The sequence below is a fragment of the Sorex fumeus genome, unplaced genomic scaffold, assembly GCF_029834395.1.
Source record: "Sorex fumeus unplaced genomic scaffold, SorFum_2.1 ptg000122l, whole genome shotgun sequence".
Lineage (NCBI taxonomy): Eukaryota > Metazoa > Chordata > Mammalia > Eulipotyphla > Soricidae > Sorex > Sorex fumeus.
The window spans coordinates 63,190,766-63,205,071 of NW_026606179.1; the positions used below are offsets into that span (position 1 = coordinate 63,190,766).

Genomic DNA, 14,306 nt, shown 5'->3' on the forward strand with positions numbered 1-14,306 from the left:
TGCACACCCCGCTGTGCGGGGCTGTCCCAACCGCCCAGGAGTGACCGGGCAGTGCTAGGGTCAGCTGGAGACCGGCATCAGAGTCCTGCACGGCCCTCCCATCCTGAGCTCCGTAAGCTCCAAATCTCGTAAGGAGTCTCCTGCGATTAAAAGGTGGCCTGGACACTACGTTCCAGCAAGGGGCCTTCCTGCTAGCACTGACCGGAGCGGGCCTCATTCTGCTTCTGTGTTTGGGTCACCCCAGCAATGCTCGGGACCCTGCGGGGTGCTGCGTGCAAGGCCCGCGCCCTCCTCTGACTGTCCGAGAGTCTGGGCCTGCTGGGCTCTGGGCTAACGGGCCTCCTCCTCTCTCCCCAGGTCAGCAGCACTGTCCGCCATGCCACCCCGCCTGCTTGTGGCCTTTGGGCGCCGGCCCTGGGCTCTGGCTGCCTGCCCGCCAGCTCCCTGGAGGCCCCAGGGAAGCCGTGCTTTGCACTGGGCCGCCCCGCCCGACCGCAGTGCCCCCGTGTTCACCCGTGCCCTGGCCTTCGGGGACCGACTGGCCCTGGTGGACCAGCACGGCCGACACACCTACCGCGACCTGTACCTGCGCAGCCTGCGCCTGGCCCGGGAGCTGTGCGCGCTGCGCGGCTGCACCAGCGGGGACCTGGGTGAGGAGCGCGTCTCCTTCCTGTGCGCCAACGATGCCTCCTATGTGGTGGCCCAGTGGGCCACGTGGATGAGCGGGGCCGTGGCCGTGCCACTCTGCAGGAAGCACCCGCCAGCCGAGTTGGAGTACTTCATCCAGGACTCCCGCAGCGCGCTGGTTCTCGCGGGCCCCGGCTTTGAGCCTCTGCTGCGCCCCGTGGCCCAGAAGCTGGACGTCCCGCTCCTGCCCCTCCCACCCACTGAAGGCGACCACCCCTCGGCAGAGTCGGGTGACAACGAGGTGCTGCCGGAGCGGGACTGGCGGGACCGGGGCGCCATGATCATCTACACCAGCGGGACCACGGGGAGGCCCAAGGGCGTCCTGAGCACCCACCACAACATCAGGGCCGTGGTGAGGCCCTGGGGGGGCTGTCGCTGGGACGTGGGTGGGCGGGGCCTGCTGCGGGGAGAATCCTGCATCCCCTGCCTGGCCTGCATCCCCGACATCCCCCCCCCCCCCCCCCCGTGTCCCCCGAGGGCTGAAGCTGTGCATGTCCGCAGGTTACAGGGCTGGTGCGGGCCTGGGCATGGAGCAAGGATGATGTGATTCTGCACGTGCTCCCACTGCACCACGTCCATGGCGTGATCAACAAGCTGCTCTGTCCGCTCTGGGTGGGTGCCACCTGCGTGATGCTGCCCGAATTCAGCCCTCAGCAGGTGAGCGCTGCCCCACCCCAGCCCCGACCAGGGCCCGTCCTGCCTCCCCAGCGGGCAGCAGGCCCCGCACACCTCTGGCTCTGTGTGGGCAGCCCGTCTCAGGAGCCGTTCCCTGGCAGGGGACGAGAATGGTCACACCTGGCAACTGACCTTAGTGGCTTTGAGTGTCCGTAGAGTTGACCTTAGGGGAGTGTGTGCTCTGAGGGTGTTGGAGTGGGGGTGTGGGACCCCGTCAGCCCCCTGTCCTGTGCTCACTAGGCAGTGAGCAGGTCCCGGAGTACAGGCCAAGGTGGGGGCACTGCTGGGGAGAGCGGGTCATGGGCCACCCTCTGCAGGTGGGCTCTCGCCGTGGGGGTGGGGTGCCCTGACTGCAGAAGGCCAGTGCACGCGCTGCTCCTCAGGCCCGGCCCAGTGTCCGCTTGGCTTCCTCCTGCAGAGAGGGCCTGGCCTGCCCAGGTGCCCCCCCTCTGGGCACCCGCGCCCCAGCCCTGCTTGCCTGCTTCCACCTTTGCCTCTGCTCCAGGTTTGGGAAAAGTTCCTGAGCTGCGAGAGCCCCCGCGTGAATGTGTTCATGGCTGTGCCCACCATCTACGCCAAGCTCATGGAGTACTATGACAAGCACTTCACCCAGCCTCACGTCCGGGACTTTGTGCGCGCTGTCTGTGAGGAGAAGATCCGGTGAGGGAATGCACCGTGGCCCCGAGCTGCTGCGTCCTGCGGCGCCCCCCGGCTCCCCCCAGCCCTGGGGCCACGCTCTCCCACGTGCGGGTCCACCATCTGTGCGTGCTGAGGTGGTCCCGCTCCCCCACCTCTGCTCTCACCTGCCCGCCTCCTTCCTGCCCACTGGGCTGTGCTCGCCGTGCTAGTCGCCGCTGTCCTGCGGGCAGGTTGATGGTGTCGGGCTCGGCCGCCCTGCCCGTGCCGGTGCTGGAGAGGTGGCAGCGCATCACCGGCCACACGCTGCTGGAGCGGTATGGCATGACGGAGATCGGCATGGCTCTGTCCAACCCCCTGCACGCCACTCGTCTGCCAGGTACACCCAGCGCCCACCACGGGGCCGGCGCAGACTCGGGGGCCAGGTGCAGAGCTGCACCCCCACGCCAGCACCACCAGACTCAGGCTCTGGGGGGAAGCCCCGTCTGGCGTGGCCCCCTGCCACCTTGCCTGTCCTGGGTCCTTGTCCCCTTTCCACGCGGACAGAGGGCTGCGCTCAGGAACCTGACATGGCCCCCTGAGTACTGCCGTTGTCTCTGTGCCTGGCTCTGCAGACCCTAGTGGCACCGACTCACAGCCTGGCACTGAATCTCCCGCCCCATGATAAGGATCTGGAGCGCCCGGTGCCCCCTGAGCTGTGGGTCAGGCAGTAAAGGCAGGTGCTCTGTGCCCTCCCTCTGTCCTGTAAACCAGGGACCTTCTGGAAGCTGTGGGTGTCTTAGCGGACACCTGGGCATGTGGCTGCAGAGTCCCCAAGGCCCAGGCCGGCAGCCTTCCTGTAGGCCTCACCATCCCCTTACTGAGCGTGCGGTTCATTCCTTTCAGGGCCAGGTCAGAGCCCGGGTCACCGAACTGGCCGTGTCCTCTCTCAGGGGCAGCAGAACTGTTGCCTTACTAGTGCTGCTGTCACGAGTGTCATTTCTCTGGGGGACGTAGGAGGGCACAGTCTGGCAGGTGGGGTGTGGGAACTTTCTCCTGAGCAGTTGACGTGAATCTGGCCAAGCACCCGGTATGTCTACTCCTGCGCGGCCAGCACCCGTCCCTTTGTCCCCGGCTGGCTTCTCATGCCATCTGGCCTGTGTGGGGCTTTGCTCTGGGAAGTGTGAAAACCTGTGACCTTTATCCCAGCATGTGGCTGACTTTTGTCCATCCTGAATTCTTCTGTGGCTTATCCTCGGGGTCCACGCTGGGAGTGTCTGTCTGAGGCTGGCCCGTGAGGTGAGGCTGAGTGTCTCTGCTCTCTGCTCTGTTGAGCTGAGATGGGGGGCTCCCACACGCCCACTGTGTCTCACGCTGCCTGCAGTGACTGGAACCCCCCATTTGAGCTTGGGACTGAGCTCTGTGTATGTGGGTGGTGCTGGAGTCCGACTCTTGGCCTCTCCTGCCCCCAATCCCTGAGCTTTGCAGCTGTGAGGTGCGTGTCCTAGCATCTCGTGAGGAGAGTGCTCCTCCATGGGCTGCCCTGGAGTCCTGGTCACTCATGGCCCTAACTGCAGGGCTGGTCCTGATACCGGGATCAAGCATGAAGACACTGTAGGTAGTGAGATGATACTTTTCTCTGCACTGACCCAGGCCAGAGCGTGACTCTCAGCCTCTGCATGGGGTGTAGGTGGTGGGGTCCCACCCATGCCTGGGCGGTAGAATGGGTGCCGCAGCTAGTGTGGGGCTGGCTGTGGAGAGAATTCAGGGTGCCCATGCACGGGGGCACTGGCCAGAGTGCGCGGGTAGCTGTGGCTTCCACAGCACCGTCACTGAGAGGTAACAGCAGCCCAGCCTGGAGACAGAGGGTCCAGGTGGGGCAGGAGCCAGGAAGACGCTTGGTCAGACGCTTGTCATCCCCTTTGCTCTGGGCAAGCCCAGGGTGGGGACATCCCTGAGCGGCCTGAGACCCTCCCACAGAGTGGGCTGCGCGGGGCCCCGTGAGAACAGCAGCTGCAGGAAGGAAGCACTTCTGGGTCTCCCCTGTCACAGCAGGCAGCAGGCCACACTCACTCTCTGAGCTGGGAGGGCAGGGACAGGGTCCCGGGCTGAGACTCAAAACAGGAGCAGGTAGTTTCAGCTGCACAGCGGGGCTGGGGTGTGTCCAGGGCAACTGGGGGACAGCAGGGCCTGTGCTGCATCCTTTGGGACAGGAAGAGATGGCCCTGCACCAGCCACCAGCTGCGGCCCTTGGTGCTCTCAGCTGTTTCCTCAGGACTGCTCCCTGCAGTCCCGTCCTGCGCCGTCCGGTGACTGCCTGACCCTCTTCCCACCCCTGCAGGCTCAGTGGGCACCCCGCTGCCCGGTGTCCAGGTGCGCATCGTCTCCGAGAGCCCCCAGCAGGACAGCAGCCAGTACGTGCTGCATGCGGAGGGGAGTGAAGAGGGCACTCAGGTGAGCCAGACCCCCACGGGGTCCCCCCTGTATCCCCGGAGCAGGTGTGGGAGCAAAGGCGTCTGCCGCAGCCCTGCTGTGCCTCATGGAGGGGTGAGGCTCCAGCTCTCTTGGGGGGCTGGCCTGCAGGGGTCTCGCCCATGGAGCCCTCCTGTGCCACAGTGGCAGAACGGGGCCATCCGCTCCCATCTCACTGTGCTCCCCTCTTGTCGGGGCTTCCTCAGCCCCTGGCTCATTGAGCACCGGAGGAGAACCCCAAGCCTCCAGCCTGCCCATTCCCGTTAGGAAGCATCTGGGAGTAGCTGTTGCGCACCTGACCAGGCCCTGCTCTCAGAGGCAGCAAGGGGGTCACTCCCACTGCCTCACTTGGCTTTGCCCTGGGCTCCAGGGCTGCTCTCCATGGCCACACTCCGTGTTTCCCACATGGCCAACTGGTGTCTCGAGCACTGTGGACTTTGTCCCTCTGCTGGTGGCCATGTGGCCCTGGGTGCTCCTGGTTCATGTAGACAGACATGGCCTGTGTGCTGTGTACAGGCCTCAGATGCTGGCTGTGGTGGTCAGAGCTGCTGGGCGCTGCCCTGGGCACCCCCACACAGCATGCCACCTGGCTGTGTCTGCGGCAATGTGTCCTGCATGTGCACTGTCTGTATCTGTATCCATGTGTCAGTGTCTGTGTATCTGTCTGGCTGTCATGGTGACCCAGCCTGGGATTCACACACTACCTGTGTACCCCCCGCCCCCGCCTCCCCTCTTCCCTCACCGCCTCCACGTGGTCTCCGCCACCCTGGTCTCCGCTCAGATGCTGTTTCTCAGCAGTGTGCTCCCTGCTGGCTTGGACTCAGGCTGACCCACACTGGCCTCTTGACTTGGGTGTGTGGGAGCTGTGTGTCCCTGCCCAGAAACTGCTGGGCCGCCCAGACTGGTCTCCGTTGGCAGCTGCAGCCCCCCATGCTTACCTGGCTTTGTCTTCACTTTTGTATGAAAAACAAGTGACTCAGGGCCTGTGGGGCCTGCAGTGAAGGCTTGGTCAGTGGTGACCTCACCCCGTCTGTCCCTCCTTGGGAGCTGGTGACAGCATATCAGTGGGCCCCCAGGACCCAGTGGGACACTCCTTCCACAGACTAGTGGACCCTCTCTGGGATTTCAGGGTGGGTGGGGTGTGGTATCGGGGCACACTTGGGGTGCAGGCGTGGATCACCGCCCCCTTGTCCAGGTACTGCCCGGCTTCGCAGAGAAGGAGGGGGAGCTCCTGGTCCGAGGCCCATCTGTGTTCCGAGAGTACTGGGACAGACCCGCCGAGACGAGGAGTGCCTTCACCCCAGATGGCTGGTTTAAGACAGGTGGGAGCCCCACGCCTGGACCCTGCTCCCCACAGGAGGGGCCCTGCTGCCTGTGGTCTCAGAGGAGGTTTGAGTGAAGTCCCCCGGGATTGGGCCTGAGGGCAGGTGTCCCAGTCTGCCGCTGGCCACCTTATTTAATCATGAAGGGCCCACGGATATCTGTCTCATATGCCCTGGGCAGAAAGCACAGTTTCGGCCTCTGACTCTCCAGGGACCTGGGGCAACGTGGTGATAGCCGGCCAGGCCTTTATAAGGCTCTGCCCATGCACACCACGTTGCATGGCCCCGTCGGCCTGGCTGACTCATGACCCCTTTTTATGCTTGATTCAGAGATCTGCATAGCACAAGCACAAGACAGAGTTGAGGTCCAGTTGGGAGCTGGGCTTAGCGGCCACCAACAGGGCCCCCACTCAGAATGAATATCTTTGTAGCGTGCATTAATCGTGGTGGAGAGGTGTCTTTAGAAGACGATTCTGAAATTTCGTTTAATTTTGTTATAATATGTGCAAACAGGAAGCAGTGTTGAGTTTAATTGGCTCTCTGGGGGAAGGTCTGGTCACAGGCCATTAGCAGCCAGGAGCTCCTGCAGAATTCTGTTGGCGCAGACTTAACCCTTCCTCGGCCAGCCCCCATGTCATGCAAGGCCATAGGAGCAGCCCAGCTCCTGCGTACAGCACAGCAGAGAGGTCAGTTGCTTCCTGTTCCTGGGAGGCGCTCCCCATCCCCACAACAGCTAGTGCATGGCCCGAGCATGGCCTGCTTGGCCCCAACACCTGAGCTGCCGGTACATGGACACGGCTTAGTCTGCCTGTGGCCCTATGTAATGCTGAGACCACAAAGAGGGGATGTGGACAGGCACCAGGACGCAGAACAGCCAGCCAGAGACGAGCCTCCAGTCAGCGTGTTGGAGAGTCCTAGTACCGAGTCAGACATCTGTTTGTGCTGCTGTCTCGGGATGCAGTGGGGGGCAGGGACCCCGGGCCAGAATCGGTGCCTTGTTATGAAGTGAGATGGTGGGCAAGCATTGCCAAGAAGGCCCCCCCTGCCTGGCCTGGGTCTACATGGGAACCGGGCCCCAGGGAAGGAAACCTGGAAGAACCAAGAGCAGGCCAGGGGCAGGCAGGAAGCCCCCTTGGGTGACATCTGTGCAGATCCTCTGAGAAGGCAGCAGTAGGAGATGGGTGAGGGGTGTCAGGACACATGTGTGCAGGCAAGAGTGACATGTACGTCCTGGCAAGCAGGAAGACTGTGACACAGAGACCCCTGGAACAGGCTCTCAGCTCCCAGAGGCCTGTGGCTATGGACACACTGGGATCTCTTGGCAGGCTGTGGCCTCACTCTATAGCAGGAAGTGACGGACACAGTGCAGATGTGGCCTGAGGGCAGCACAAGGGCGTGGGGACCCCAGCGCTCATTCCAGCAGAGCCTGGTGCACTGGTGGGACACCGTGGCAGCTCCAGGCACCGGTGCCCAGCCCAGAGCAGGCCCTGGCCCAGGGAGAGCTGGGGCAGGCTCCCTGGGCTTGCAGGTGCTGCTCTCACCAGCCTGTGCGCGTAGCCGTGCTGTCCCCCAGCCCACCTGCCCAGCGCAGTGACTCCATCCGATGCAGTTCCCATGCAAGGGTCTGACTGTGCATCTACTCACCTGTGTATGCTGCCATGGACACACATGCACACACTCCTGAGAACTCACGCCCCCCAAACTGCACATGCAGACACCGTCACAGTGCACACACCAGCACATGAACATAAACAGGCCCTGACACCCTGCGTGCTCCCCTGCAGTCTCTCTCTCACTCGACCTCTGTGTGTGTGGGGGGGTGCATTTTTTCATTTTCTTTTCATTTTTTTGGGCCACACCCTATGGACTTACTCCTGGCTGTGCACTCTTGGCGGTACTCAGAGTACCAAATGGGATGATAGGGATCGAACCCAGGTCACCTGTGTGCAAGGAAAATATCGTACATGCTGTGCTACTGCTCTGGTCCCAAGGGTGTGAAGTTCTTTCCCGGGGACTCCCCAGAGACTGAGCCTGGGTGTTGGGGCCAGACCCCCACATGGACCCAACAGAAACAGCTTGTGTGTGTGTGCGGGGCGGGGTGGCCAGGAGGCCTCATAGTCTCAAGTGTGTCTGTGGGACAGCAGGGCTGTCCCCATCCCCACCTTTCCCAGTGACCGCCTGAGTCCCTGCTGGGATGTAGGAATACAGGCATCTGGGCCTGCTGGAGTAGTTCTGCCCGCCACGTCCCTGGCAGGGTCACTCTGGGCAGGGCCTCCTGTGACAGAGCCTGTTGCAGGTGACACAGCCGTGTTCAAGGACGGCGCCTACTGGATCCGGGGCCGCACATCTGTGGACATTATCAAGAGTGGGGGCTACAAGATCAGCGCCCTGGAGGTGGAGCGCGTCCTGCTCGGGCACCCCAGCATCACAGGTGAGTCCCTGACTCCAGGGCCGCTGCTTGAAACCTGCCTGTACCTCCCATACTCAGTCTCTAGTCCTTCACACTGCCCGGCTGTACCTCATGGGGAGCCTTACCATGCCCACCCAGAGCTGGTCCTGATCTTAGTGGACAGTGCTACATGTGCTCAGGCCACGGTGGAACGTACCCAGAACAGTACCAGGGACACCCCCACTCTGGCCTCTGTCCTCACAGCAACCCGATCTCTCTTCTTCCCAGATGTGGCTGTGATCGGCGTCCCTGACATGACATGGGGCCAGCGGGTGACTGCGGTGGTCACCCTGCAGGATGGACACTCCCTCTCCCACCAGGAGCTCAAGGCGTGGGCACGGTGAGGGCTCAGCAGTGGGTATGTGGGCATGGAGAGGGCTGTGCAGTAGACATGGAGATGGACATGGAGGTTCTGGCAGTATGGCGAGTCAAGGCCTGGGGGCTCCCTAGGAACTGTTGGAGCTGGTGCTGCTGGCCCCTGGGTCAGCGCTGGGTGTAGCTGTCAGGGGCTTCAGTGGTGTCCCTGGAAAGGGCCATTAGAGTCTGCTGGACATTCCGCTGTGCTGCACACCTGGTGGAGCCCAGCAGACAAGGGAGCAAGCCCTCCGTACCCAGAGCAGGTATTGACCTACTCTGTCGAAGGCTATGCCACACTGGCTACCCAGGGCCACCCTGGGTCAGGTTCCCAAGTGCCAGCAGTGGCCAGTCCCCAGGCAGACCTGAGCCTCACTCGAAGGCCAGACAGGACAAGATCCCCGTGGCAGCTTTTAGAGATACCCCAGATTCTCTTAGCCTCTGCGGGTGTCTCCTGCCTCTGGTGCTTCGTGCTGAGCTGTAAGGGCAACACCCGTGTCGTGAGGCAGAGCATCTGGGCGCCAGGACCTGCTCCGCCAGCAGGTGGCTGTGCTGATGGAGCACTGGCGTGGCCTGTGCCGTGGCCCCCCAGGGTCCCCTGCCCATCCTTGCCCTCACACAAGGCCAACTCGTGGCTCCTTGCTCTGGGGCTCCGGCTGCCTCTGGGAAGGTGCCCAGTCTGTGTCCTGCTGGCTGCCTTCCTGGGTGGAGATGGGGGGGGCCGTGCCCCCACAGAGGCTTTGTCAGGACTGTGGTCCCTTTGCTGCCCTGAAAAGGCCTTGTGGTGATGGGGCCACTGCATCTCCCCTCAGTGCCTGGAGATCACTATCCATTGGGTGGGAGTTGAGGGGCCTTAAAGTCGGCACTGGCTGGACAGATTGCGGGGTCCCTGAATGGGCCCACTGGGGGTCCACCAACACCAGTTTCCACTTCCTCAAAGGGCCCCTTCTTGGACGCGGCAAGGCCCTTGCACTGTGGCCCCCTGACTCTGTACCTCCTGGTCCACCAGGGGCTCCAGAGGCAGTGGTAGCTGCCGACCTCCCCCAAGACAGAACCCTCAGGGCTCCACCTGGGGCAGGACCTGGCCTCACTCCCCAGAGGGCCCCCTGTGCCAGATGGTGTGTGTGGGTGGGGGGGGGGTTTGAGCTCAGGTGGGCGAGGTCAGGCTACAGACTCCTCTTCATTTTGTGGGCCCTCGGCCTGTAGGCTTCTTGGCCACGCTTCCGGAGCCCTGTCCCTTCTGGGCCCCATCTTGCCCTGCAGTGGAGAGTGGAGCAGTGGGTGGGGCCACCATGCAGGGCGAAGGACCTGGAGCTGGGGCCGGGGGCCCGGGTAGCTGCACCCAGCGTCCTCCTACTCATGGCTGTGAGCGTGTCCAGCAACCGCCAGGCTTCCCCGCATGCCCTTGGGCCGCTGCTGGGTATAGCCACCCCGAGGATACTGGCTCCAGGCTCACTGGTTCGTTTGCTCGTCTCCGCAGAGATAGTCTCGCCCCGTACGCTGTGCCCTCTGAGCTGCTGCTGGTCGGAGAGCTCCCGCGCAACCAGATGGGGAAGGTGAACAAGAAGGACCTGCTGCGGCATTTCTACCCTGGCCAGCAGGCCCCTGGCCCGTGAGGGAGCCTCCCGTGCCTGCGTCCCCAAGCCCGCAGATGGCCTGCGGGTCTCCCGTGGGCACTATCCAGGGCCGCACCTCTCCCCAGGAAGGCATGCGAGAGCCCAGCGTGGTTTCTGCTGCAGTGGGACCCCAGCCCCCCAGACTGCGACTCCAGCACCCCCACCCTGCTGCTGCCCCTGTGCCCAGCGCAGAGTCGGGAGCTTCTGCAGTGCAGGGAGTAGCCGTCACCTCCAGTCTGGTTTCTCTCACCTACTGTTCTATGAACAAGCAGCCAGAGGTGGGAGCCCAGGGAACACACATGCAAGGGCTCAGCCTGGGTGTGGTCTGGGGAACCCAGCTGTGCTGAGGGGCAGCTGCCACAGGGAAACTCTGCTTGGCATTGTGGCACTGCCTCTACCCACTGGACAGTTGGCTCGTGTGGAGCCTGTCCCCAGAGTGTGCCTGCTGCTAGCCTTGTGCTGTTAGTCGGCCAAGGACATGCGAGTCACAACCACGCTGCCCCTGCTCACACACGTCTCATGGAGCTGCAGCTCCAGTAAGCAGGCAGGGGCCAAGGAGGGTGCTTATGTGGTCAGGCACATGCCCAACATGATTGAGCCCCCGGTTTGACCCCACACTCCATGGGAGCACCAGGACAGTTAAAATACAACTTTATAAAGGCTAGCTGGATGCTGTCTCCTCATTGGCCTTGTCTGACCACCGGCTTAGGGATAGTTCCCAAGGACTGCCAGGACCTTCCGCCTTGTCTGGAGATGTGGTCTGCACCCACGGTCTTCTCCCTGAGGGCTCTGCCCTTGCTGGGCAGCTCATGCTACTGCAGGGGCCTGGCCTGAGAGCCCTTAGCCCTGTGTAGCCAGGATCTTCCAGGGCTCCAGGAGCATCGAGGACTTGGAGATGTCGAAAGGTAGGGCAGGGAGGCCCAGGCTCGTGAGGGCTGCTCGGGGCTTCACAGAGGTCACCTGCAAGCAGTGCTCCTCCCGCCACTCCCCTGCCCGTATCTCAGGCCAGCGGGCGCCCAGACGTCCTCTGCCACCCTCAGGACAGACCTTCGTGGCCAGCCCAGGTGCCAGGTCAGCTGTTCACAGTGTGAGCCCCAGCAGTCAGTGTCCTGGCAGCACTCCCGAAGCCCTTTGTCTGCATCACCTCTGGAGTTAGCCCTGCCGGGTGAGGTATGGAAGACGGGGTGGGAGCTCCCAGATGCACCGCCCTCACAGGCAGGGCTGCACAGGCTGACCCCTGCCATCTTGAGTGTCCTGGGCTGAGTGAGCAGCAGAGGGAAGCCGAGCCTCCTGCCAGCCCCTGCCCCTGCCCCGGGTCCACTGCTGAGCCCAGCCAGGAGCAGGCCGCAGGGCTCGGGCATGGCCAGTTCCCATGGGAGGGGAGGGGGTACTGGCCAGGATCATCAATTCTGACATCCCAGCCACACTGATGTGGTACGAGCCCTGCGTACCACACCGCCCCCACCACATTTTTCCTGCCCCGCCCCCCAGTCTGATTCCTTGTGTGCCCTCACAGCCCCGCACCAGCCTGCCAGGGCTCTTAAACTCAGCCACTGATGGGCTATGCTGCAGCCCCGCCCATCACCTCAGAGGCTCCGCCCCATCGCCTCACAGGCCCCGCCCCATCGCCTCACAGGCCCCGCCCCATCGCCTCACAGGCCCCGCCCCATCACCTCACAGGCGCCCCCCACCTCAGAGGCCCTCTCCATCACCTCACAGGCCCCGCCCCAATACCTCAGAGGCCCAGCCCATCATCTCACAGGCCCCGCCCCACCACCTCATAGGCCCCGCCCCATCACCTCAAGGCCCTGCCCATCACCTCACAGGCCCCGCCCCATCACCTCACAGGACCCCCCCATCATCTCACAGGCCCCGCCCCATCACCTCACAGGACCCCCCCCACATCATCTCACAGGCCCCACCCCATTACCTCACAGGTCCTCCCCATCACCTCACAGGCTTTCCCGCACATTACCTCACAGGACCCGCCCCACCACCTCATAGGCCCCTCCCCATCACCTCACAGGCCCCGCCCCATCGCCTCACAGGCCCCGCCCCATCACCTCACAGGCGCCCCCCACCTCAGAGGCCCTCTCCATCACCTCACAGGCCCCGCCCCAATACCTCACAGGCCCAGCCCATCATCTCACAGGCCCCGCCCCATCACCTCGCAGACCCGCCCCATCACTTCACAGGCCCCTCCCCATCACCTCACAGGCCCCGCCCCACCACCTCATAGGCCCCGCCCCATCACCTCAAGGCCCCGCCCATCACCTCACAGGCCCCGCCCCATCACCTCACAGGACCCCCCCATCATCTCACAGGCCCCGCCCCATCACCTCACAGGACCCCCCCACATCATCTCACAGGCCCCACCCCATTACCTCACAGGTCCTCCCCATCACCTCACAGGCTTTCCCGCACATTACCTCACAGGACCCGTCCCACCACCTCATAGGCCCCTCCCCATCACCTCACAGGCCCCGCCCATCACCTCACAGGCCTTCCCGAACATCACTCACAGGCCCCTCCCCATCACCTCACAGGCCCCAGCCCATCACTTCACAGGCCCCAGCCCATCACTTCACAGGCCCCTCCCCATCACCTCCTAGGCCCCGCCCATCACCTCCTAGGCCCCGCCCATCACCTCACAGGCCCCTCCCATCACCTCACAGGCCCCTCCCCACCACCTCACCGGCCCCGCCCCATCACCTCACAGGCACCACCCACCTCAGAGGCGCTCTCCATCACCTCACAAGCCCCACCCCATCACTCACAGGCCCCTCCCCACCACCTCACAGGCCCCGCCCCATCACCTCACAGGACCCCCCCACATCATCTCACAGGCCCCACCCCATTACCTCACAGGTCCTCCCCATCACCTCACAGGCTTTCCCGCCCATCACCTCACAGGCCTTCCCGAACATCACTCACAGGCCCCTCCCCATCACCTCACAGGCCCCTCCCCACCACCTCACAGGCCCCTCCCCATCATCTCACAGGCCCCAGCCCATCACTTCACAGGCCCCTCCCCACCACCTCACAGGCCCCTCCCCATCATCTCACAGGCCCCAGCCCATCACCTCACAGGCCCCTCCCCACCACCTCACAGGCCCCGCCCCATCACCTCACAGGCACCACCCACCTCAGAGGCGCTCTCCATCACCTCACAAGCCCCGCCCCATCACTCACAGGCCCCTCCCCACCACCTCACAGGCCCCGCCCCATCACCTCACAGGCCCCGCCTCACCCTCACAGGCTTCTCCCATCCCATCCCCCATCATCTTACTGTAGCGACCCCAGAGCCTGCGCGGCAGCCTGGAGCAATGAGGCCGGAGCGGTGAGGGAGCACTCAGGTGCACTGCACTGGTCTCTGCAGTAGCCCCACCCACCCTAGCCCTATTACGTCCTCGGGCTCACACCTGGCACAGCGCCTCCTCATGGGCGGCCGTGCTCGGTCTAGAGGGAGCAGCTGGAGTCCCTGCCGTGGGAGGCGGCAGCAGGCAGCGGCCTGGGCGGGCGGCTCCAGGGCGGGGGCGGGGCCTCGGTGGGCGGGGCCTCGGTGGGCGGGGCTCTGAGCGAGGCTCGGGGCGGGGCCTCTGGGCGGGGGCGGGGCCTGGTTGCTGGACCCTGGTGGCTTCCGGGCGGCGGCTGCGAGGCAGGAGTGGGTGGTGGCCCCCTTCAGCGTGCATTTCCACCAGGGTCGCCCTGCGACGCCCTTCCTGCCGCCCACCTTCCCACCTGGGCCCCGAAGGCAGAGAGGAGAGACCGAGGTGACCTGTGAGATGGGTGGTGGCCGCAGGAGGCCCCCCGTGCTGGGCGCAAGGAGAGGCGGCGAGACCCCAGAGCCCGCGCCCCGCCCCCCGGATCCTGTGCTGGAGCGAGGCGAACTGCACGGGGGGTGGAGACCCCCACCCCGCGGTGAACTGCCAGCCCTCCCCCGCAGCAGGACGGAGGGGCTGACCCCGCGCAGGGCGTGGCCCCCACTGGGAGGGTCAGCACCCGCTGGGGGCCGTCCGTGCCCACAGCCACGGGCGACCTGGCCCTCCAATCGCCCCCCGCCTCAGGGCGCGCCGCCTGCCCCCGGGTGTCCTCCAGAGACCCCCGGTGGGCACC

The 14,306-nt window shown here is 64.4% G+C and overlaps 1 protein-coding gene across 1 annotated transcript; it reads left to right on the forward strand.

Moving 5' to 3' along the window:
* The first annotated feature begins 373 nt into the window (after window positions 1-373).
* Window positions 374-10,830, forward strand: ACSF3 (acyl-CoA synthetase family member 3). Its single transcript, XM_056135588.1, has 9 exons — window positions 374-1,039; window positions 1,189-1,344; window positions 1,868-2,022; window positions 2,232-2,377; window positions 4,319-4,431; window positions 5,645-5,771; window positions 8,068-8,202; window positions 8,449-8,560; window positions 10,055-10,830. Exons 1-9 carry the CDS (start codon window positions 377-379, stop codon window positions 10,188-10,190), a joined length of 1,743 nt encoding a protein of 580 aa, XP_055991563.1. The 5' UTR covers window positions 374-376; the 3' UTR covers window positions 10,191-10,830.
* Window positions 10,831-14,306: the final 3,476 nt, after the last annotated feature.